This window comes from Sus scrofa, chromosome 11 (assembly GCF_000003025.6).
Source record: "Sus scrofa isolate TJ Tabasco breed Duroc chromosome 11, Sscrofa11.1, whole genome shotgun sequence".
NCBI lineage: Eukaryota > Metazoa > Chordata > Mammalia > Artiodactyla > Suidae > Sus > Sus scrofa.
In genome coordinates, this window is record NC_010453.5 from 49,151,404 (window position 1) to 49,174,606 (window position 23,203).

The window sequence follows — 23,203 nt, forward strand, 5'->3', positions numbered from 1 at the left end:
CAGCAGCTGCTGCAGTTGACACACCTCCGCGCGCCAGGCGGGGCCTCAGAAGGCCACGCCCGCCCCGCGTAACCCAAGTGGGTAAAATACGGGCTCTAATGATACACGCCTTGTATCCCTTAACGGGTATGTCATAATAATATACATCGTGTACACATACGGTGTTTTCATAAACTGCGGGAAATTAAAGCAAAGTGATGACAGTGTTAACGTTGGGATTACAGATGATTTTGATGATGATGATTTATAAATTTTAAAGTATTTTTATTTTTTCAATTTTCCTAAAAATGATTTTTGTCATCAGGGTTATTACTGTTTAACAATCGCCTTTAGGGAATTCCCCTGTTGCTCAGCGGTAACTCGAACCCGACTAGTTTCCATGAGCCCTCGGGTTCCACCCCTGGCCTGCTCAGTGGGTTAAGGATTCCGCGATGTGGTAAGCTGCGTGTAGGTCGCAGCCCTTGCTGCTATCTGGGGTTACTGTGGCTGTGGTGTAGACCAGCAGTGGCAGCTCGGGTTGGACCCTTAGCCTGGGAACTTCCCTATGCCGCGGGCCCGCCCCTGAAAAAACAACAACAAAAACAGCTTTATAAAGTAAATAGACTCCTGAAGTTTATAAATAGCTTTCTGAAACACAATGAGGAAAGTGTAAAGGACTAGATGTCTGCTTAAAACTCTGGTGAAACCTTTGGTAAACAGAGATATGTGTGTAACTGCTACCTAGTTTGTTTTAAAGTTTTAATTTTTGAATACTAGGTTTTCTTAAAGTTAGAACTGTCCTTAGTTGCAAAATCATAACGTGAGTCATGCATCCTCTCTCCTTCGAAAATAAAGCAAGTAGTTTTCCATCCAAATATGTCTTTTTGAATATCTGACCCATGTGTAGGAGACTGGAAGACTGTGATGCCCGCTCTTCTATGACTCCCCCCTCCCCAGATTGAGCTAGGAAGCCTTGTGTAAAATTTATGGTACTCTTCAATGGGGGGAAGGGAGGAAATGCCGCTGTTCTGTTAGGGCTTGGCTGTCTGATCAGCAAGTCAAACTGCACGAAGTTTCTAGAAACAAAATAATGTGGCTGTACCTGCACTGCAACATTGTTTAGGTGCCTCTGTGACTGGATGATAAAGGACAATAGGAAGACAGGCAGTGATAATTATTAGAGGAAGAAAAACAAGAAAATACAGGTCCATTTATTTAAAGGGATGTTAACAGAATAAATGATCAGCAAACCACATTAAACCAAATCAGCAAACATAACCAGTATATATTAATATATCACATTAAAACTTTCACACTCCAAATGTATCCCTTTCTTCGTTTGGTCTTTTTTTTTTTTTTTTTTTTAGGGCCACACCCTCAGCATATGGATGTTCCCAGACTGGGGGTCGAATCAGAGCTACAGCTGCCGGCCTACGCCAGAGCCACAGCAACGCCGAATCCAAGCCGAGTCTGCAACCTACACCACAGCTCACGGCAACACCGGATCGTTAACCCACTGAGCAAGGGCAGGGATCGAACCCGCAACCTCATGGTTCCTAGTCAGATTTGTTTCTTCTGCGCCACGATGGGAACTCCTAGAATTTTGTACTGCAGAAAATTACTATAGAAAACAAAACACTTTAGGAGATAGACCATAAATTAGGCCACAAAAGAAATTTAAATTCCATCATACAGTGTTTGTAAGACAGAATGCAATAAAGTGGGGAGTTCCCGTCGTGGCGCAGTGGTTAACGAATCCGACTAGGAACCATGAGGTTGCGGGTTCGGTCCCTGCCCTTGCTCAGTGGGTTAACGATCCGGCGTTGCCGTGAGCTGTGGTGTAGGTTGCAGACATGGCTCGGATCCTGCATTGCTGTGGCTCTGGCGTAGGCTGGTGGCTACAGCTCCAATTCGACCCCTAGCCTGGGAACCTCCATATGCTGCAGGAGCGGCCCAAGAAATAGCAAAAAAAAAAAAAAAAAAAAAGAATGCAATAAAGTTAGAAATAACTAACAAAAGGAGAGCTAAAAATGCCATTTGTTTGGATATTAAATAACATAATTATAATAAAACGTAAGTTATAAAGTCAATCATAAAAGAGATTAAAAAAGATTTTCTTGTGGGGTTCCCGTCGTGGCTCAGTGGTTAACGAATTCAACTAGGGACCATGAGGTCGTGGGTTTGATCCCTGGCCTTGCTCAGTGGGTTAAGGATCCGGTGTTGCTGTGGTGTAGGTCACAGACACGGCTTGGATCCCATGTTGCTGTGGCTGTGGTGTAGGCCGGCAGCTACAGCTCCAATTCAACCCCTAGCCTGGGAACCTCCATATGCCACAGGTGCAGCCCTAGAAAAGACAAAAAAAAAAAAAAAAAGAAAAGAAAAACTTTCTTGTATGATAATGAAAATGTTCTATATCAGTATTTGTGAGAAACATCTATACCAACACTTAGAGTGATATTCATAATTTTCAATATTGTTACCCGGAAACAAGTACAATTTGACGAAAACCAAATATTTAACCCAATAAGTCATAAAAAAAATCAACAGAAAAATCCCAAACATCAAGGATACTAAAATGTTTTTTACAAATGGCTACCATCTATTCTTCCCGTTCTCGCAGTCAGATGCTGCTTCTAGGACATGATGTCTAGGGAGTTCCCTTTATGGCTCAGCGGTTAATGAACCCGACTAGGATCCATGAGGATGCAAGTTTGATCCCTGGCCTCGCTCAGTGGGTTAAGGTTCTGGTGTTGCCATGAGCTGTGGTGTAGGTCGCAGAAGCGGCTTGGATCTGGCGTTGCTGTGGCTGTGGTGTAGGTCACAGACGTGGCTTGGATCCCTCACTGCTGTGGCTGTGGTGTAGGCCGGCAGCTGTAGCTCTGATTCGAGCCCTAGTCTGGGAACCTCCATATGCTGTGGGTGCGGCCCTGAAAAGACAAAAGATGAGAAACAAACAAACAAACTTCTGAGACTAGGTCTTAGGAAGCCTTGTGGCTTTTATTTGGGTGTCTTGGAACACTTACTCTTCAGGGTGTGTCAAAAGAACCAGTCACCATGTTAAAAGAAAACAAACCCTCATGGAGCAACACCCAGTGAACCATGAGAGACAATAATAAACACCTGTTTCAATCCAGTAAGCACTGAGTGGTTGGTCATACAAACATAGACAGGTGGCAGAGAATTAAATAATAAAGACAAGGACCAGAATCAATAAAATTTAAGTTACAAAAAGAGGATTATCAAGAATAAAACCTGTTTCAAATAAAAGCAAATAAGGTAGATAAAACGCTAGTCAGACTGGTCAAGAAAAAATGTTGCAAATTAACAAAATACAGAATTTTTTAAAAGGAGGAACAAATGTAGACACCATAGATATTTAAACCAATGAAAGTATATTGTAAATAATTATTAGCTAATTAAGTTGGAAGCTCTGAATAAAGGCCTGGGAAAAATATTAAATGCTAGAACTGGCAGGAAGAAAGAATTTGAACAAATTAATAAGCAATTGAAGTAATTAGCAAAGCCCTTTCCTCCCAAATAAGCCTAGGCCCAAATGGAGTTGCCAGCAAGCCCTCCTGGACTTCCTAGTAAGAGTTATCCTTTTTTATACAGTTGCCGCTGAAAAATGATGAAGAGGAAAAGCTGCCCATGTCATTTTATGACGCTAGTGTCATCATGATTCCCAAAGAAAATATGAGAAAACTGAAACCCCTATTTCCTTTATGAAAAATTGGTGCAAAAATTCAAAAAGAAAAAATTAATCGAATTCAACATTACTACCAAAACAAAAAATAAGCAAAACCAGAACAAAACACTGACAATAACACTCTGGAGCCCCCTGGCTTTTAATGTCCCAACTCAGATATAATAAGCACCATGAAAACCTGAGTCTTAGTCTGGTCTGTTCACAGATGCTAGGTTCCTGGAACAGTTCTTGGCTGGGTAAATGTTCCTTTGAAGAGTGAAAGAACAGGGCAGGACAAGACTTCTGTTTATATTACATGGTGTAGTGTCCTGGATTTGAGCCATGTTACAACTAAAATGCCACCATGGGGAGAAGATGGGCAGATAAATGCTACAGGGGAGGAAGAATCCTAAGAGGGGGCTGGGGTGGTGATAAGAGGGCAGAAGGGAGTTTGCTTATGGACCAGAGGCTCCAGATCATACAAGGAACCCTGTGAGGTTTTTTGTTTGTTTGTTTGTTTGTTGTTGTTGTTTTGTCTTTTTGCCTTTTCTAGGGCCGCTCCCACAGCATATGGAGGTTCCCAGGCTAGGGGTTGAATCGGAGCTGCAGCCACCAGCCGACGCCAGAGCCACAGCAACACGGGATCTGAGCCGAATCCGTGACCTACACCACAGCTCATGGCAACGCCGGATCCTTAACCCACTGAGCAAGGCCAGGGATTGAACCCATGGTTCCTAGTCGGATTCGTTAACCACTGAACCATGACGGGAACTCCAGGAACCCTGTGCTATTATGATTCACCAATAATAGCACAAGTCCCATGAGGAGCAGGGAGCCTCCTCACAGAAAACAGGAAATCTGTTAAAAGAACAGGAGAAAGAAACTAGTTGCCAAGGTCCTCTTCTTCCTCCCCCGCCTCTTTTTCTTCTACTGTCTACAAAGCCCTTGATTGTTGCAAAGGAGGAAAGAGACAAGGTCTGTGTCCTTCTATGACTGTCTGAAGGGATAACATCCACTGAGGAAATTAGAAAACACTTGTACAGCTATGTATGAATAGGTTCCTAATAAAATACACGGAAGAGCTGAGGGCACGAGATACAGAGTAGAAGAGGGACAGACAGGGAGCGCTCATTCATTGATCAAGGTCAGTTTTGAATCAAATCTTGAAGTAAATATTGGAATTGGGCAGAAGAGAGGCAGGCAATCCATTCAAATGGGAAGGAGAGCATCAGGTTGTGAGCTGGTAAGATGAAAGAATCGTAATTAGAAGGTCCTTGTGCTCAACTCCTGCCCAGGATTGGAATCTGCCGTGAACACCCACTCAGTTGTTTGCTAGCAGCTTTTGCTGTTGTTGTTGTTGCTTTTTCTAGGGCTGCAGCCACAGCAACACCAGATATGAGCCATGTCTGCCACCTACACCACAGCTCGTGGCAATGCAGGATCCTCAGGTTTTGATCCTAGTTCTGTCTTTCCTGAATATGAGAGCATGGACAAGTTCCTAAATTTCTTTTTTCTTCACTTTCCTCATCTGTAAAATGGGAATAATAATATTATTATCATTATTATTATATCTACCACATAGATTTGCCATTAGAAATGAATGAGTTGGAGTTCCCATCGTGGTGAAGCAGAAATGAATCTGACTAGGAACCATGAGGTTGCAGATTCAATCCCTGGCCTTGCTCGGTGGGTTAAGGATCTGGCGTTGTCGTGAGCAGTGGTATAGGTCGCAGACGAGGCTTGGATCCTGCATTGCTGCCTGTGGCTGTGGTGTAGGCCAGCAGCTGTAGCCCCCGTTCCGCCCCTAGCCTGGGAACTTCCATGTGCCGTGGGTGCAGCCTTAAAAAGCAAAAAAAAAAAAAAAAGAATGAGTTGATGTACGCAAAGCATGTAAATCAGTGGCAGGCATGTAAATGCTCAGTAAGTGTTAGCTCCATTGCTCTTATTATTACTATTGGCTCCAGCTCTACAACTGAGGACTCATGTCTCTATGGCAACGCTGCATCGCTCCTCAGTTATTCCAACATACATCTCCCTCTCAGGCAAAGTAGCCCAAGGGAACTATTTCATTTTAGGCCATAAATTTCTATTTTAACTCTCTAGGGTTAGACTGTAGACTCCTCAAAGGAAAGAAGTCTGTTTCAAGACTGACAAGAACCTTTATCAACTCTTCCTGAGACCACAGTCACAGCTTCCCAGCTGGGCTTCTCCAAGGGCAGTGTCTTTCAAACCACATTCTAGTCGCTTCCTGCATTACCTTCCTAAAGCGGGTGTCTCTTGCTAAAAAAAAAAAATCATTTAGAAATACATATAAGCCATATATATATATATATGTTAAACATTTCTAGAATCCACATTAAAAAGGTAAAAAGAAATAGGCAGAATTAATTTTAATATTTAACATTTTAACTCAGTATACCCAAAACATTATTCATTTTATATGTGAGCAATTAAAAAAATTGTGATATTTAAAATTCTTTGTATTTTGATACTGGGGCTTTGCAATTTTTTTTTTTTTTGGAAATAATTATTTAACCTCTGTGAGACTCAGTTGCCTCATCTGCAAAAGAAAAATGAGGAGTTCCTGCTATGGCAAAGTGGGCTAAGAAGCTGACTGCAGCAGCTTGGGTTGCTATGGAGGCATGAGTTCTATCCCTGGCCCAGTACAGTGGGTTAGAGACTCAGTGTTGCCACAGCTGTGGCATAGATCTCAGATACAACTCAGATTCAATCCCTGGCCTGGGAACATCCATAGGCTGTGAGTGCGGCCTTAAAAAAAAGTTTCCATAAGTTTGTGGAAGATGAAAATGTCATAATGCACATGAATCCCATTGTACTTGTTTCCTGTCACCACAGACTCAGCGGCTTGAAACAGCAGGACTTTGTCATTGCACAGTTTGGGGGAGGGGGTGGGGTCAGAAGTCTACTTGTGCTAAAATCAAGATGATGGTAGAGCTGCATGCCTTCCGGAGGCTCCAGCAGAGAAGTCCTTGCCTTGCCTTTTCCAGTTTCTCAGGGCTGCCTGCATCCCTTGGTTCCTGGCTGCCTCCTTCCTCTTCAGATCCAACAGTATGGGGTCTTCGAGGCCGTATCTTTGAACTCTGCTTCTGTCATCACATCTCCTCTGACTGAACTTCTCGCCTCCTCTTTCCCATGTTAGGATTCTCGTGGTTCTATCGAGCCTACCGGATTAATCCAGGTATATCGCCCCAGTTCAAGGTCTGTACCCTTAATCACATCTGCAAAGTTCCTTTTGCCGTGTAAGGTGACATGCTCACATCTGCTGGGGATTGGGATGTGGGCATATCTGAGGGGCTGTTATTCTGCCTACCACACCCGTGTATTACTGGGAGCCACTGGGAGCCCTTAACACATGTTCTCTTTTACTATTAGAAAATTGGATTATCGTTCTTGACAACATGGTGTTACTTAGATGCCTCTGTATTTGTATTTTGTGACTGTCTCATCTCGGGCACGCAGCAGAGCGCGGCATGTATTTACTCACTGACTCGTACAGTTTGTCCATCAGGCACCTTCCACCTGTAAGTCATGGTTACTAAACAACTGGGCATATCGTTCCCACCCTCATGAGCATGTCCCATCAAGTGTGGATATAGAACAGGTGCTCAACTATTTATTAAATGAATTAATTAAGCAAAGCAGCTTACTTACACTTCTGAGAAGCACATCAGCACCTTAGTTTCGCTACACTCTTTCCCTGGAATGCTCTTTCGGTTTGTGCTTGTCAAAACCTGTCCATCCTTTAAGACTAGGCTCAAATACCTGCTTCGCTCTTTTATTTTGCTTTTGCTTTTCAGGGCCACACCTGTGCAGCATATGGAAGTTTCCAGGCTAGGTGTCGAATCGGAGCTGCAGCTGCCAGCCTATGCCACAGCCACAGCAACGCTGGATCTGAGCCACGTATGTGACCTATACCACAGCTCGCGGCAATGCCGGATCCTTAACACACTGAGCAAGGCCAGGGGTTGAACCTGCATCCTCATGGATATTAGTCAGGTTCATAACCCCCTGAGCCACAACAGGAACTCCCTTGCTTTGCTCTTTTTCAGGAAATGGACATTGTTAAGTTGTAACTGAACATGCTTCTTGCCCTGCTTTGTCAGCTAAGAAACATAATGCAAAGTTGATGGCCTTTTTCTCTAGTAACTCCAAACTTAGTGGATGCTCTCTTCTAACTTTGGCTTTTATTTTCTTTCATAACTTCCTTGACTCCTTCCAGTATTTCTTTTATAGTCTGTGCATTTTTCCTAAGCTACCTTATGTCATTTGAGAAATGAAGCAAGAGTAAGTCAGTTGTTTAAAATGTATTATCCTTCTCTGTCAGTCAGCCAGGCCCTCTAGGAAGCAGATGCCAAGATAAAGTTAGAACAAGTGCAAGACAACTGTTGGAGGTGATGCCTATGAAAGATCAAGGGGTGAAGGAGTGGAAGGAGGCAGGCAGAGCCTTCAGACTTGCCGTGTGGGTTCAGTGTCTATGAAAGGACAGGAAGAAGGACTCTTGGGCAGGAAAAGCCTCTTACTACAGCACAGTTCTAAGGAAGTCTCTCGGCTAGCCCACATCCTGGAGTCAAGTTTGCCCAGAACGGAGTGCTTCTTTGGGTAGAAACAGCCAGACCCTCACATCCTGCCATGCTCTGTCACTGGCCCGGGCTGAAGGATTGAGTGTGGCTTTGGATCAAATGCGGTGGTGCACTGTTGACAATCACCAAGACATGGAAGCAACCTAAATGCCCGTCAACAGATGAATGGATAAAGATGTGGTACATATACACAATGGAATACTACTCAGCCATGAAAAGAATGAAGTCTCGCCATCTGCAGCAACATGAATGGACCTAAAGATTATCAGACTAAGCTAAGTTAGAAAGAGAAAGACAAATACCATATGAGTATCACTTATATGTAGAATCTTAAAAAATGATGCAAATGGACTTATACATGAAACAGAAATAGACCCAAAGACATACAAAACAAACTTACGGTTACCAAAGAGGAAAGAGGTGGGGGGAGCATAAATTAGGATTTAGGATTAACATTTACACACCACGGTATATATAAAATAGATGACCAACAAGGACCTACTTGCATAGCACAGGGAACTATGCTCAGTATTTTGTAATATCCTATAAGGGAAAAGAATGTGAAAAACAACATAAAACCTGAATCACTTTGCCATATATCTGAAACTCACACAACGTTGAAAATCAACTACACTTTAATATAAAAAAAAAACCAATGCTGTGGCAGATTCCATAGGTAGGGCAGGTACAGGATGTCTGCTCATAGGCTACCTGTTACCTGTATGGAGATGGGAGCCAGGTCCTTCCGGATCTACCCTGCACAGTCCTTGAGGCAAATCCTGTCTTGTTCCCTTGGTGACCTCTCCCATATTACTGGTGTCCAGCTACCATTTCATAAGTTATTTCTTTTCATAGAACCAGTTGGTAATGTAACAAAAATAGTATGATGGGGTAGGAAGAATTTGTGTTTGAGACACAGAAAAATCTGGATTCATACTGCAGGTTTTTTTTTTCAGCCAAATCTGTATTTTTTTTGCCCACGTCTGTGACATGCACAAATTCCTGGGCCAGGGGTCAAACCTGTGCCACGGCAGTGACAACACTGGGTCCTTAACCCATTGAGCCACCAGGGAACTCTGAATCTGTATTAGATTAGTTGCATTAGTTGAATGCAAGTTCTCTAAGCCCTTTAAAATCATGTGCTAAGGAGTTCCCGTTGTGGCGCAGTGGTTAACGAACCCGACTAGGAACCATGAGGTTGCGGGTTCGGTCCCTGCCCTTGCTCAGTGGGTTAATGATCCGGCGTTGCCGGGAGCTGTGGTGTAGGTTGCAGACATGGCTCGGATCCCGCGTTGCTGTGGCTCTGGCGTAGGCCGGTGGCTACAGCTCCGATTCAACCCCTAGCCTGGGAACCTCCATATGCCGCGAGAGCGGCCCAAGAAAATGGCAAAAAGACAAAAAAAAAAAAAATAAATAAATAAAAAAAATAAAAAAAAATCATCTGCTAAAATGAGATTAATGTTTCATGCTACAGAGCTGCTGGGAGGATTAAATAAAATGCTTATAATTCAGTGCCTGATGTTGAGGAGGCATTAAAGAAATATTCTTCTTTGCTTTACTTTCAAATAATACGTTATTGTGAGATAAAGCACTTTTATATATACTTTCTCAACTGATTTAGATGAGGTATTGTTACTTCTAAAAAGTTATGACTAAGAGGGTTAGTGGCTGATTCAAGGTCACACAGCCAAACCAGAGGCAGAGTGGGGACTTACTTGACTGTGAGTTCTCTGGCTTAGGGTTCAGCAATCTTTATGTACTATTGGTGGTTTTCAAAAAAGGGAGCAGCAGTGTCCCATCATAGAGCCACCATCAGAAACACATATGGCCATGTGCTGATGTTAATCAGTGTCAAAGTGGCCAGGGAGAGATGTTGGGCTGACAAACATGGGGGGAGAAAAGGTGAATGAGTAACTGTGGTGAATGAAAAAGTGAATAGGGAAATGCATATATTTTTCAAAGAAGCCTATTGATAGAATAAGGCGTTTTTAGACATAAATGGACTGGCCAGAAAACTGCTTAAGAAAAATGGCTTTTTCCAGGCCTAAAGATGCAACTGGAAGAGATTCTTTCCAGATTTCCCGACACCTGCTCTCCTGACTCTACTTTCTGTTTCCTGCCTGGTTCACGGCACACAGCAGGTGCACCGTAATGCTTGAGCCAAATATGGGCTTAAGCCATCTGCCTTCTGTGCTCTGTCAGAACTTATTCCTAACACTTAAACGTTTTAGGAATAAAATTGGCTTTGAGATGCTTGGAATATGCCTAAAAGTAGCCTCCTCCTAAAGGAAGATACGCTGGAGTCATTTTAAGACTGTTTCTGCGCTTTGTCGTTGTTCTTCCTTGAAGTGGCCAGCATGTTAACCGGAGACTGCTCATGATAGCTCATGCCCGCCAAGCCATGTGCATAGCTTCCTGTTATCTTTTCTCTTCCCATTTATACACTGGAGCCGCTCCATCTGCCAGCAAAGTTAACGGTTACAAGATGGGATTCTTGACCATTCTCAAGTATCCATGACCCCTTCCTTCCGTGAGGCATTCTCAAGGTTAGTTTCATTCCTGGGGCCCGTGGGCTAAAAAGTCAGATGTTTTTGCAATGGCCTCATCACATCTGGTTTTCCTGGGGTAAACTGAGGAACTGCTTCTCTCTCTGACCTCCTTTGTGTGAAAGCCAATGCTGAGCCTGTGCCCTCAGTGTCCCTGCACAGGCTGGGCACAGAATGTGACACTGGGAAAGGAGGGCTGGAGAAGGAGGGAGGGCAGAGCTTTGCAGGTAGATGCTAAGGTGGGAGCTGGGCTGAGGGCTTGTCTGGAAGCAGTGTCATCCCTTCCTGATGCCAGTGGCCATGCATCCTCATGACAGAATAACAGTTTTGAAGAAAAAGGCTGTGTTGCCCTGAGGGTTCTGGAATCTTCTCAACATAGGTAGAGTCCCAGTTAGCCCCTTGTCAGAAAGAGAAACGTGAGGAGATATAAACATGCCTTCAGGACACTTTTCTGCCTCAGGCATCAGCGTCTCTTTTTCAATCATTAATCCAAGGTATTCTGGAGGTTTGAAATTGAGCTAGTCTTACCGGCCACCCTTTCAGCGTGGCTTGGCACCACTGGAAGTGCCCTCAATGACAACAAATCATTCCCCTTGCTTTCAAACACACTGGGCAATTAAAAATTGCTTGCAACTCTGGGGCACTGTCACATAATACAAATGAAGTTTTTGCCTAATGTCCTTCTCTTGAGAGATTTTAAAAGAAAGTGTTATTACTTTCAATAATGGTTTGGATGTATCTTATTTACATGAAGGGGAACCTCTGCACTGTTTCAAAGTACTTCCTGAGCAAGGACGCTCCTGTGCTTGTGCAGACAGTGGATCCACAAATTGTATCATGAAGGAATCTTTGTGATTCTCAGATTTTTTTTTTTTTTAAGTAAGATCTCCAACATCAGGAAGGTTTGAGTACTCACATTGTTCTAGAATGACATTCTAGAGTTTTCTAAATACACACTTTTTCCCTCATGCCTTTCTCCAACTCTTTGCCCTTGAAATTGTACTTACTCTTCAAGTGGCAGCTCAAAGGGTCTCTTGGCTGACTTCCCTCCCAACAACAACAAAAACAAAAAACCAGTAATCTTTCCTAAACCCTAAAGCATTTGTCTTGGACACTTTTATGCAAGTTATTAGAAGATTCTCTAAATAGTTATCTGTGCTCAGATACGATCTTTTTATATTTTAAGTTCTTTCAAGGCAAAGATTACTTTAAATTTCTCATAAACACAACAAATATTGAAATGATAGATACTGAGAAACTACATATTTTCAATAGTGGGGATTTAGAAAACTGATCAAAACTTTTGTGAGTCTCATGATATAATCTTATTTCTGACTCATCAATCTGTCAGTTTCATGAATTAACTGTAAAAAAGATCTGCTTAAACACACACGATCTATAATAGATAAAGACCAGTGATTTTGTTGATTACATTATAAAAGTTTTAAAAAGTGCTAGTTAATAAGTTGGAGGCTGGTCAGTTCCTAAGTGTTTTCTTCCACCTTTGGCATATGTCTGTTTATGAATATGTATATGTGTGTATGGATATATACACAAACACACACATACACAGTATATATATAATATTTAGTTAAAATTCCTACCTTGTACTTACTTACCATTCTTTTCTTACCTAACAAAAGTTATGATTGTGTTCTGTCAGTAAATTTCTTTCCAAGGAGAACTGGATGGAGTTTTGGACTTTAGATTAAGGTAATTAAACTTGGTTTCTCAAGCAACACCTTACACGCTGGTTAGACTTCATCACTGTATAAAAATGTACAGTGGTTTATTGACATGTACATTCCAATATGTTTACGGCTGCAAGATGAGGCACACTCAGTATTGCACTTCATTAAAATTTCAGGCTCAAACTTAACCTAGAAGTTTAAATGAAACTGCATTTGTAATTGAGTAGTTCTTATACAGGACAAACATTGATATCTTTATATACAAGGTGATACTTATTACATTTATATGCTGTCCTAACACAATTTTTTTTTTTTTTAAATAACAGTCTAGGAAATAAACCAGAATATTCCTCTTTTTATCCCCACCCGTGATGCAATTGTACAGGATTACAAAAAGGCAGTATACAATAAACAATGATTATTTTTCTTTTTTGCTTGAAAGCCAGCATCATTCTTAGTCCATGGGCATGGCAATTCTTTGATATCAATTATCTATAAATGTCCAATGCTTCACAGGCCAATGACGATAATGGCCACATGCAAACACTTCACAAGTTTGATGTCTTGGTTCAAAAGAAGATAAAGTGAACTAATGGAGAAACTTTCCATCGCAAGAATTATGTACATGGTATTTGGCATCCTTCTTGCACTGTGAATGGTTCGTTTCAATGGATGTAAAAATGGTCCCGTCCTTATCCTGAGCAGGGTTTAAACTTCACCACATCCGCTTGACGGATGAAGGCAACTTTTCGCTCTGTAGACAGAAGAGTCTGAGCATTCTAAAAAGTGTGAGCATTTCTGCACACTCCACAGCCCAGAGCAAACTCTTCCCCAGTGGCGGGGTGAACAACATGGAGAGGACACTCGGTTCCTTCTAACTGTTTGCCTTTGGGACCTGCATAAATTTTGAAGGAGGTAAGAGAATACAATTAAAAACACACACATACAAACCCAATGTAAATATTAATCACCAATAAGGTACTCAAATGAAATAACATGACTATGGTTGTGCAAATGTAAAATTAAAAAATATTTTCTTCTAACCACAAAAGTAAAAATGTTCACCATAAAAAAATTGAACATACCAGATACATACAACCAAGGAAGGGACAGGGTTCCCTACCCACAATATCTTGCCTAGAGATAACCACTATGAAGTACAGATCTTCTTTGTTTTTTAAAAATGTTATTGGAGTATAGTTGACTTCACAGTGTTGGATTAGTTTCAGGTATACAGCAAAGCAAATCAGTTTTACATACATATGTGTGTGTATATATATGTATACACACATGCATATATAAACACACACACACATATCTCTATGTATCCATTCTTTTTTCCCACATAGGCTATTACAAACTATTGAGTAGACCTCCCTGTGATTAGGTTCTCAGATCTTCCATTAATAAATGAATTAGATACATCGTTTTATAGCAAAGAGCAATGAACAAAAACAGTCATTAAAAAAGTCTCCAATGTGTTCTAGCAGGAAATTATACTGGATGAGAAAACATGCAGACTTCTGTACAGAGTATTTTTCTCCAAGCAAAAACAAATTTAAGTGTAAGGAAGCCATGTTATCCTTCTACCTTCTCTGAAGAAAAAGCACATGTTGGTAAAATGGGAAGACTGATTATTAATGTTATTTCTAGAAGTATTTAAAGGGAAATTAGGAGAAAAATGAAGATCAATTAACTTACAAATATGGATGGTAAAATAATATAAAATGTAGTCATCTGGAAGACACACTTTGGGGAAAATACATATTTGTAGATAATGACCAAATAAACTAGGCTTAAAAATGTATAAAAAACTGTACATTATGTTATATTGTTATGTTAATGGGCTTCATGTCATGTGTTTCACAGCATTTAAAAGGGATTTTTGGAGTTCCATTCTGGTTCAGCAGGTTATGAACTCGACTAGTATCCCTGAGGGTGTGGGTTCGATTCCTGGTCTTGCTCAGTGGGTTAAGGATCCAGTGTTGCTGTGAGCTGTGGTGTAGGTCGCAGACTTAGCTTGGATCTGGCGTTGGTGTGGCTGTGGCGTAGGCCAGCAGCTGCAGCTCCAGATAGACCCCTAGCCTGGGAACTTCCACATGCCCTGGGTGTGGCCCTAGAAAAAAAAAAAAAAAAGAAAAAAAAGACAATAAAATAAAATGGAGTTCTGCTATTTTGTAAGTGAGAAGCACCTGTGCAGGAAATAAAGGCTGGGCTTATTGAATGCAGAAGCCTACTAACAGACAGCAAGGAAGAGACCTATGCAAGAGTTTCCTACAGCTGGTTTCCAGCACAATAAATGTAAATTTTGATTTTGTTTGGAAGAAAAGCATGATGAGATTGCATGGAATGAGCTTATCCAGATTAATGAGGAATGAAATCTCATTTAATTTACCTCTTCCAGGTTTGAAAACTTCTCTGATGTAAAAGATGGGAAATATGAGGGGGATAAAAGGCTGGTGTATGTGACGCTCTCAGCCTGGCACAGTATAAACACTGCAGTATAGGGCACAGATGAGGCTCAGATCCTGCGTTGCTGTGGCTGTGGTATAGCATCTGTAGCTCCGATTTGAACCCTAGCCTGGGAACCTCCATATGCCACAGGTGCAGCGCTAAAAAGACCGAAAAACAACAAAAAACAAACAAACAAAAACGTGGGGAAATTTGATCTGCCTTGCAGGTTGTCAAAATCAGGTGAGAAAATACCTGTGAAAATGCCCAGGGTCTATGTCAGTTCCCTCTCTGCCGCCTCCCCAGCCCCTTTCCTGCCTCATTCCTGACTCACAATGCTGAAAGGGTGAGGCCCCCGTTGACCTGGGAGACCTTTTGAATGTGTTAGGGGAAGGCCTGTCTGGGCTGCCCTCCTCCTCCCAGCAACCACCCAGCCCTGTGTTCCCTGGAACACAGGTTTCACTGCAGGCTACTTCCCTTGTTGGTTTATTTCTTAATGTAGAAGAGCTTTCTTTCATTAAATAAAATTTGGATTTTTTTTTTTTCCCGTGATGACATGCTTGCCTCTGAACATTCTCACCTAGAATTTGGTTCTCTCTCATGCTCCTGTGTGTCACAAGGCCAGGAAGCAAGAGCGACTGTCCTGGTTCCCATTTCTTTCCAGAATACTAACTTGCAACTTTTCTTCAATAATCCCTCTTCCCTTGAAGCTCAGATGATGGACAGGAGTGCCCGCTTCTCACTCCCTTCATCAGCTGACCTCCAGCTCACTACCCTCCTCCTGCTCATCCTGTCTCATGTCTCTATTCTAGCCACTGTCCCACACACTCTAGCCTCCCATTAGTCTGCTCTTGCTTCTTTCAAAGTCCTAAAGTCCTGCTACTGTTAAAAAAATTTTTAGAGAGAGACGGATTTTCTGTTGTGGCACAACAGAAACGAATCTGACTAGGAACCATGAAGTTGCGGGTTCGATCCCTGGCCTCGCTCAGTGGGTTAAGGATCTGGCGTTGCTGTGGCTGTGGCATAGGCCAGTGGCAACAGCTCTGATTCAACCCCTAGCTTGGGAACCTCCATATGCCTCAGGTGTGGCCCTAAAGAGCAAAAAAAAAAAAAAAAAAAAAAGAGAGAGAGGAAACTGTGTAGCAATTTTTATTTGACATGAGCAAATAACAGGGTAACAACAAATTTAAAAAATCCTATTTATCTTTGTTTTTGAATAGATATTTCACATGGTTTAAACAAAATCAAAATTAAATTACATACATGGAACCACAAAAGACCCAGAATTGCCAAAAACCAAGCAGGAGGCATAACTCTTCCAGACTTAAGGCAATATTACAAAGCCACAAGTCATCGAGACAGTGTGGTACTGGTACCAAAACAGACAGACAGACCAATGGAACAGAATAGAGAACCCAGAAGTAAACCCAGACCCCTTTGGTCAATTAATCTCTGACAAAGGAGGCAAGAACATAATATGGGAAAAAGACAGTCTTTTCACCAAGTATTGCTGGGAAACCTGGACAGCTGCATGCAAGTCAAACTAGAACACACCCTCACACCATGCACAAAAATAAACTCAAAATGGCTGAAAGACTTAAATATAAGACAAGACACCATCAAACTCCTGGAAGAGAACATAGGCAAAACATTCTCTGACATCAACCTTATAAATGTTTCCTAGAAGCAACAGAAATAAGAGGAAAAATAAACCAGTGGACCTAATCAAACTGACAAGCTTTTGCACTGCAAAGGAAACCAAAAAGAAAACAAAAAGACAACTTACAGAATGGGAGAAAATAGTTTCAAATGATGCAGCTGACAAGGGCCTAATCTCTAAAACATACAAACAACTTATACAACTCAACAGCAAAAAAGCCAACAACCCAATGGAAAAAGGGGCAAAAGACCTGAACAGACATTTCTCCAAGGAAGATATACAGACGGCCAAAAAGCACTTGAAACAATGCTCAACATCACTGATTATTAGAGAAATGCACACCAGTCAGAATGGCCATCATTAATAAGTCCACAAATAACAAATGCTGGAGGGGCTGTGCAGAAAAGATAACTCTCCTGCACTGTTGGTGGGAATATAAGCTAGTACAACCACTATGGAGAACAGTATGGAGGTATCTTAGAAATCTATACATAGAACTACCATATGATCCAGCAACTCCACTCTTGGACATATATCCAGACAAAACTTTCCTTAAAAAAGACACATGCACCCACATGTTCACTGCAGCACTATTCACAATAGCCAAGACATGGAAACAACCCAAATGTCCACGGACAGATGATTGGATTAGGAAGATGTGTTATATATACACAATGGAATACTACTCAGCCATAAAAAAGAATGAAATAATGGCATTTGCAGCAACATGGATGGAACCAGAGACTCTCATCTTGAGTGAAGTTAGTCAGAAAGAGAAAGACAAATACCATATGATATCACTTATATCTGGGATCTAATATAAGGCACAAATGAACCTTTCCACACAAAAGAAAATCATGGACTTGGAGAATAGTCTTGTGGTTGCCAAGGGAGGAGGAGAGGGAGTGGGAGGGACTGGGAGCTTGGGGTAAATAGATACAGAATGTTGCCCTCAGGAGGAATGAGCAATGGGATCCTGCTGTGTAGCACTGGGAACTCGGGCTAATCAATTATGATGGAACACATAATGTGAGAAAAAAGCATGTATACATGTATGTGTAACTGGGTCACCATGCTGTACAGTAGAAAAAAATATATATAAATAAATAATTAAAAAAATTAAATTACATACAAAAACTCATCACATTCCTCCCACTTTTACCCCATTTTCCATTTTCCCCGAGGTAATCAATTTTATTAGTTTCTTGTGAATCATCCCAGTGATTTTTTAAAAATGCAAAGAGAAATAAATGTAAGTATATATTCTCATTTTCCTTCTTACAAAAGGCAGCATACTACAGATACTATTCAATAACTTGATTTTTCATTTAACAGTATCTGCCATAGATCTTTCCACATCACTGCATAGAAACTTCATCCTCAGTACCGTTCTATTTTTGTCTCTCTCTCTCTTTTTTTTTGTCTTTTTGCCATTTCTTGGGCCACTTCTGTGGCATATGGAGGCTCCCGGGCTAGGGGTCGAATTGGAGCTGTAGCCAACGGCCTACACCAGAGCCACAGCAACTTGGGATCCAAGCCAGCAACTCGGGATCCAAGCCACGTCTGCAACCTACACCACAGCTCACGGCAACGCCGGATCCTTAACCCACTGAGTAAGGCCAGGGATCGAACCCGCAACCTCATGGTTCCTAGTCGGATTCGTTAACCACTGAGCCATGATGGGAACTCCCTATTTTTGTCTTTTTAAGGCCACACCTATGGCATATGGAAGTTCCCAGGTAGGGGTCAGAGCTGTAGCTGCCAGCCTATGCCGCAGCCACAGCAAGACAGGATTTGAGCTATGTCTGTGACCTACCATAAGTTCATAGCAACGCCAGATCCTTAACTCACTGAGTGAGGCCAGGGATCAAACCTGCATCCTCAAGGATCCTAGCTGAGTGTATAACTTGCTGAGCCACAAGGGGAACTCCCTCTTTCATTTTTTAGTAGAACATAGAATTTAGTGTTCAATCAACCTTTTACTGGATACTTTCATTGTTTACAAATGTGTATTATTATAAACCATGATACAGTGAATAACCTTGTATATTCGCTCTTTTTAACTTTCATCAGATATGGAGGTATATCCTCAGCAGTGGGATTGCTGAAAGGTAGATGGGCTGAGGGGCACCACAAGGTTCTGCCATTTGTGCTCTGAAATGCAATGGATGAGAGCGTGTGTTTTCTTCAACACTGTATTGTGTGTATGTGCCTTCTTTTTTTTTTTTTTTTTTTTGTCTTTTTGCCTTTTCTAGGGCTGCTCCCGTGGCATATGGAGGTTCCCAAGCTAGGGGTCTAATTAGAGCTGTAGACACCAGCCTACGCCAGAGCCACAGCAACTCAGGATCTGAGCAACCTACACCACAGCTCACAGCAATGCTGGATCCTTAACCCGCTGAACAAGGCCAGGGATTGAACCCACAACCTCATGGTTCCTAGTCAGATTCGTTAACCATTGCGTCATGAGGGGAAGTTCTGTATTGTGTGTATGTGCTTTTGCTAATTTCGGATCTGGCTTGTGCGAAATTCTTTGACAGGCACATTTACCTCTTCTGCCACTGTCAGGCCTTGGTATGTCACCTCACTGTGATCACCAGCCTCCCCACCTCTTCCAATTTTTTCAGTCTCTTTTTGGTTTCATGCTCACTTTCTCTCAGCCTGACCGCCACTGACCATCACTGCCCCTGTATTCCCACTGGCTTCTTTAATTCCCTTGGCTTCCTGATGCTCATTGTGCTGCCACTTCCCAGCCATTCTAGAGCAAATCACTTGTCTATTTTATGGGGCCCATTCCAGGCTTCTTAAAAAAAGAAAATTACAGCTCCTCACAATAAAGACAGATGTGTGACAAAAAGAGAAAAGAATCACAAAAATCCCTTTAAATGACTGTTATCAACTTACAATTCCAAACCTCTCCTGGCCCTTTAGTGCTGAACAGTAATCCCTCTGCTGGTCCTTAGCTGACTCCCTTCATTCCCCACGCACTCGGCTTCGTTACAGCTCTGAGGCCCTCACTCACCTCGGTCATCTTACTTTCTACTTCACTCAGAAAGTCAGGCGCTTACAAGAGAAGAGGAATTCCCTTTGTTTCTTTAGGATAGTCTGCACTGGGTTTTTGCCACTTGAAACAAAGTGTGCTCATGTGATTATTAAATAACACCAGATACCATATATGTCATAACCATATTTATAAATTTTAAAAGCTTACCTGCAGGACAGTGTGGTAATTCTTCCTTAGGAATGCTAGTCATTCTCTGAAAATCATCATGACAAGCATTACAAAAATGCGTCGTTCCAAAACAGAAAAAGACAGCCACTGAGCAGCAGTAGCGACATTTGTATTCCAAAAAGTCTGTGCCATGTTTTGGACACATCTATAGCAAAAGAAAATAGACATAAGATTATGGCGAGCCTATTTCAACTATACTCAAGACAATCAAATACTGAATCATATATTGATTCCTATTTTGTGAGTATACATAGCTCTCAAAACCGATTGAAAACTGAGTGCATGGCTTTGCCCAAAAGGTTTGGACAAAACCCCAAGTTTTAATCCCAGCTTCATCATAACCACTATTATTTAATAAGCTAGCCACTTAATTCCTTGCAAATGTTTCCTGGTCAGCCAAACTGAAACATTAATAATATTTCCTAATAATATTTCCTCTATCTCTCAATCTCATGGATGTACTTCAGATTTCACTGAAGTGTAACAACAAGTGTAACAATATGAAGTAAGTAAATTTATTACCTGTTGAAAGATGGCAATTATTTTATGGGAGACAAAATTATAAAATGCAAATACCATCCAAAAGAAATAATACATACAAAATTATTTAGAAAATTATATACTGCCATTCAAACATCAGAAAACACGGGGGAAGAAACCTGCTCTACCATCCCCATCATATTGGCTATATTATTATTTAAAAAAAATGGAAGTCTAACATTTCTAAAGTAGCTTCTTTTTTTTTTTTTTTTGTCTTTTGTCTTTTTGTCTTTTTAGGGCCACACCTGTGGCATACGGAAGTTCCCAGGCTGGCAGTCTAATTAGGTACAGCTGCCAGCCTACGCCACAGCCGCAGCAATGCAGGGTCCGAAATGAGTCTGTGACCTACACCACAGCTCACGGCAACGCTGCCAGATCCTTAACCCACTGAGTGAGGCCAGGGATTGAACCTGCAACCTCATGGTTCCTAGTTGGATTCGTTTCCGCTGCGCCACGACAGGAACTCCTCTAAAGCATCTTTTCTTATAAAATGTTCTACCCACCTGAGCCCTGGACACATCAGAACAGGCACCGCAGATGAGCTCTCTGGGATCGTAGTCATCCCCTTGTCCAGCCTCAGCATCACAGCGAGCTTCTCCACCAAAATAAGCCTACGGTGGGAACACATTTAGATTACAGCGGGAAACAGAAAACTCTGCTGTGAGAGGTTTCATGTGCACTGCATGTGCGGTGGAAGTGAGGTCGTGAAGGCCTAGGAAGTACTATTGTCTATTAGACATACCCTTGCAATGCCAAGTGGATGCCCATATTATTGCCTGTAAGAAACAGATCAGGGGAAGAAATAAAGCTGCTTCCATTCTAGAATGGACTCATGCTTACAGTAGGACTTTCAAACATTGTACCGTCAAAGTGAAATAAAAGAATGTACAATATTCCAAAGAAATACCAAGAATAGGATATTGAGTAGTAAAGAGAAAATGTGCTTTTATAGGGAAAAGTTTGAATAGTTTTGCTCATTGTGAAATGTTAAATAACATATTCCCTCTAAAAATATGTCTAAAATACACATTAGTACAAAACAATAATCATGAGGCTAATGGGAAAGAAACAGGTCAATTTTGGTCATATAGAAAACTATTATTAAAGGGAAAGAGAATTTGGTAATTCTGTTCAGAGTAGTGCTTATACTTATAAAGCTACACTATATGTAGGAACTTAACAGTACCCAATGTAAACCCTTGAATAAATGAAATTATCATGGTAAGTAATCTATCTGTATTTGCTCTAAGCACGGAATTATTGAGGCCAATTATAATTGGGGCAATGTGCATACACAACATATCCCAAAGCCAAAAGTCTATGTACATAATTGGGAATAAATGAGTCCACATACATCTATTATCTGTATTACAAAAAACAAGTCAAAGGACAGGCTCCGTTGATACAGAGATTGCGAATGGTCATCCACCAGCTGAATCAGGCCTCAGAAGTATTTCATTTGCCCTTGGGCCTATTCCAGCTGTTTCACTTTTCTAGAGTCCCAGCTTGGCTCCTGGACATTTGACTGTCATCCCCATGACACAATACTCATTTACAATGTCTAGCACATTAAACACACAGAAATAATATTTTATTATATGTAACAATACCGGTTTCACAAAGGTACACGATTAGTGTCTTTCTGGCTATCATCTATCTAGTCTTGCATTCACTAGCTTTTGTTTTCTTTTTGTTACTTGGAGAGACTATGCATCTTTCATATATCGATCCCTTCATTCATTTACTCATTCTCTTAGTTAACTTAGCGTCAAATAAGTGTCAAGTGCTGGAGATAGAGAGATTAAAAAGCAGTCTTTTCCCTCAGGGAACTTATCAAGTGGGACAGTCACTGGAATGCAGGGTAACGAGTGTGAGGGCGGATGTGTGTAAGATGTCCAAGAGGCGTGGGGGTGGGAAGGTGTGGGTACACTGCAGAGGGGGTGAAACCTGAGCCAAATCCCGAAGTGTGATTAGACAGGTGTGGCCACAGCTAAGAGTGTGTGGGAATGAGCGGGTGGCAGGTGAGAGTAAGATGCAGGTGGGAGGTAGAGAAGAGTATTCCATGAAGAGCAAAGCCTCTGTGGTGGCATGGATGTGTCAGGGAGGGAGCAAACATGGCCCAGTTTGGGGACCTGCCAGTTGTTCAGTATTTCGTTAAGCACATATGGCAGCCTCTTGGGAGATGAGACTGGAGTGGTGGACAGGGCTGCAGGATTATAAGCAGAACAATGACATAATCAGATCTGAGATCTAGAATATTAAGCTACTAGTGGAATTTTAAGTGTAATGTATGGAATGGGGAGAGGGGGGAGGGACTCTGTACAAGGAATCCAGTAAGAAGGCTACCAAAGAAAATGATTAGGGTTGCTGAAACTGTAACAGAAAGAGAAAAAGGACTTAAAAGAGATTTGGAGGCATAACTGACAGGACTTTGTTAATACAGACTGGAGACTGAGAGTATCAAAGCTGATAAATGTAACACTGGCATATGGACTTTGAGGATCTGTGAGAAATCCAAATGTTTGGTAGAGAGATGGATATTTGTATTTAAATCTCGAACATTTTGAAAGGTCTGAACAATACAGGTGATAGACGAAGGCGTGGGCGTACAGGAGGTCACCAGAGGTAAGGAGGTTTTGAGGCAAGAATAGAGGGTGGGGAAACAAACACATAAGGAGCAGGTGAATGAAAAGGAACTAGGTGAGGGAATTAAAGACAAAGGACCAGAAAGGAAGGAAGGTACCAAAGACAGTCTTGTCCTGGAAGCCAAATTTAAGGAGGGAATGGTCAAAAGAGTTAAGCCGAAGTTTATTCAAGAACC

General features: G+C 41.6%; 1 protein-coding gene across 21 annotated transcripts in view; it reads right to left on the bottom strand.

Annotated features, from left to right (window-relative positions):
• The window catches only part of MYCBP2 (MYC binding protein 2, E3 ubiquitin protein ligase), a 268,897-nt gene continuing 258,259 nt past the window's right edge, over positions 12,566-23,203 (bottom strand). For 18 of the 21 annotated variants that reach the window (XM_021065732.1, XM_021065747.1, XM_021065746.1 and 15 more), the window contains 3 exons: positions 20,886-20,993; positions 19,822-19,987; positions 12,576-13,397 (listed from right to left, as the gene is read on the bottom strand). In XM_021065732.1, coding sequence (XP_020921391.1) covers positions 13,282-13,397; positions 19,822-19,987; positions 20,886-20,993 — 390 coding nt within the window. In that variant the 3' untranslated portion in view covers positions 12,576-13,281. Of the gene's footprint in view, positions 13,398-19,821; positions 19,988-20,885; positions 20,994-23,203 lie in introns of all 21 variants that reach the window. The other 3 variants (XM_021065749.1, XM_021065733.1, XM_021065752.1) reach the window with 2 other exon arrangements.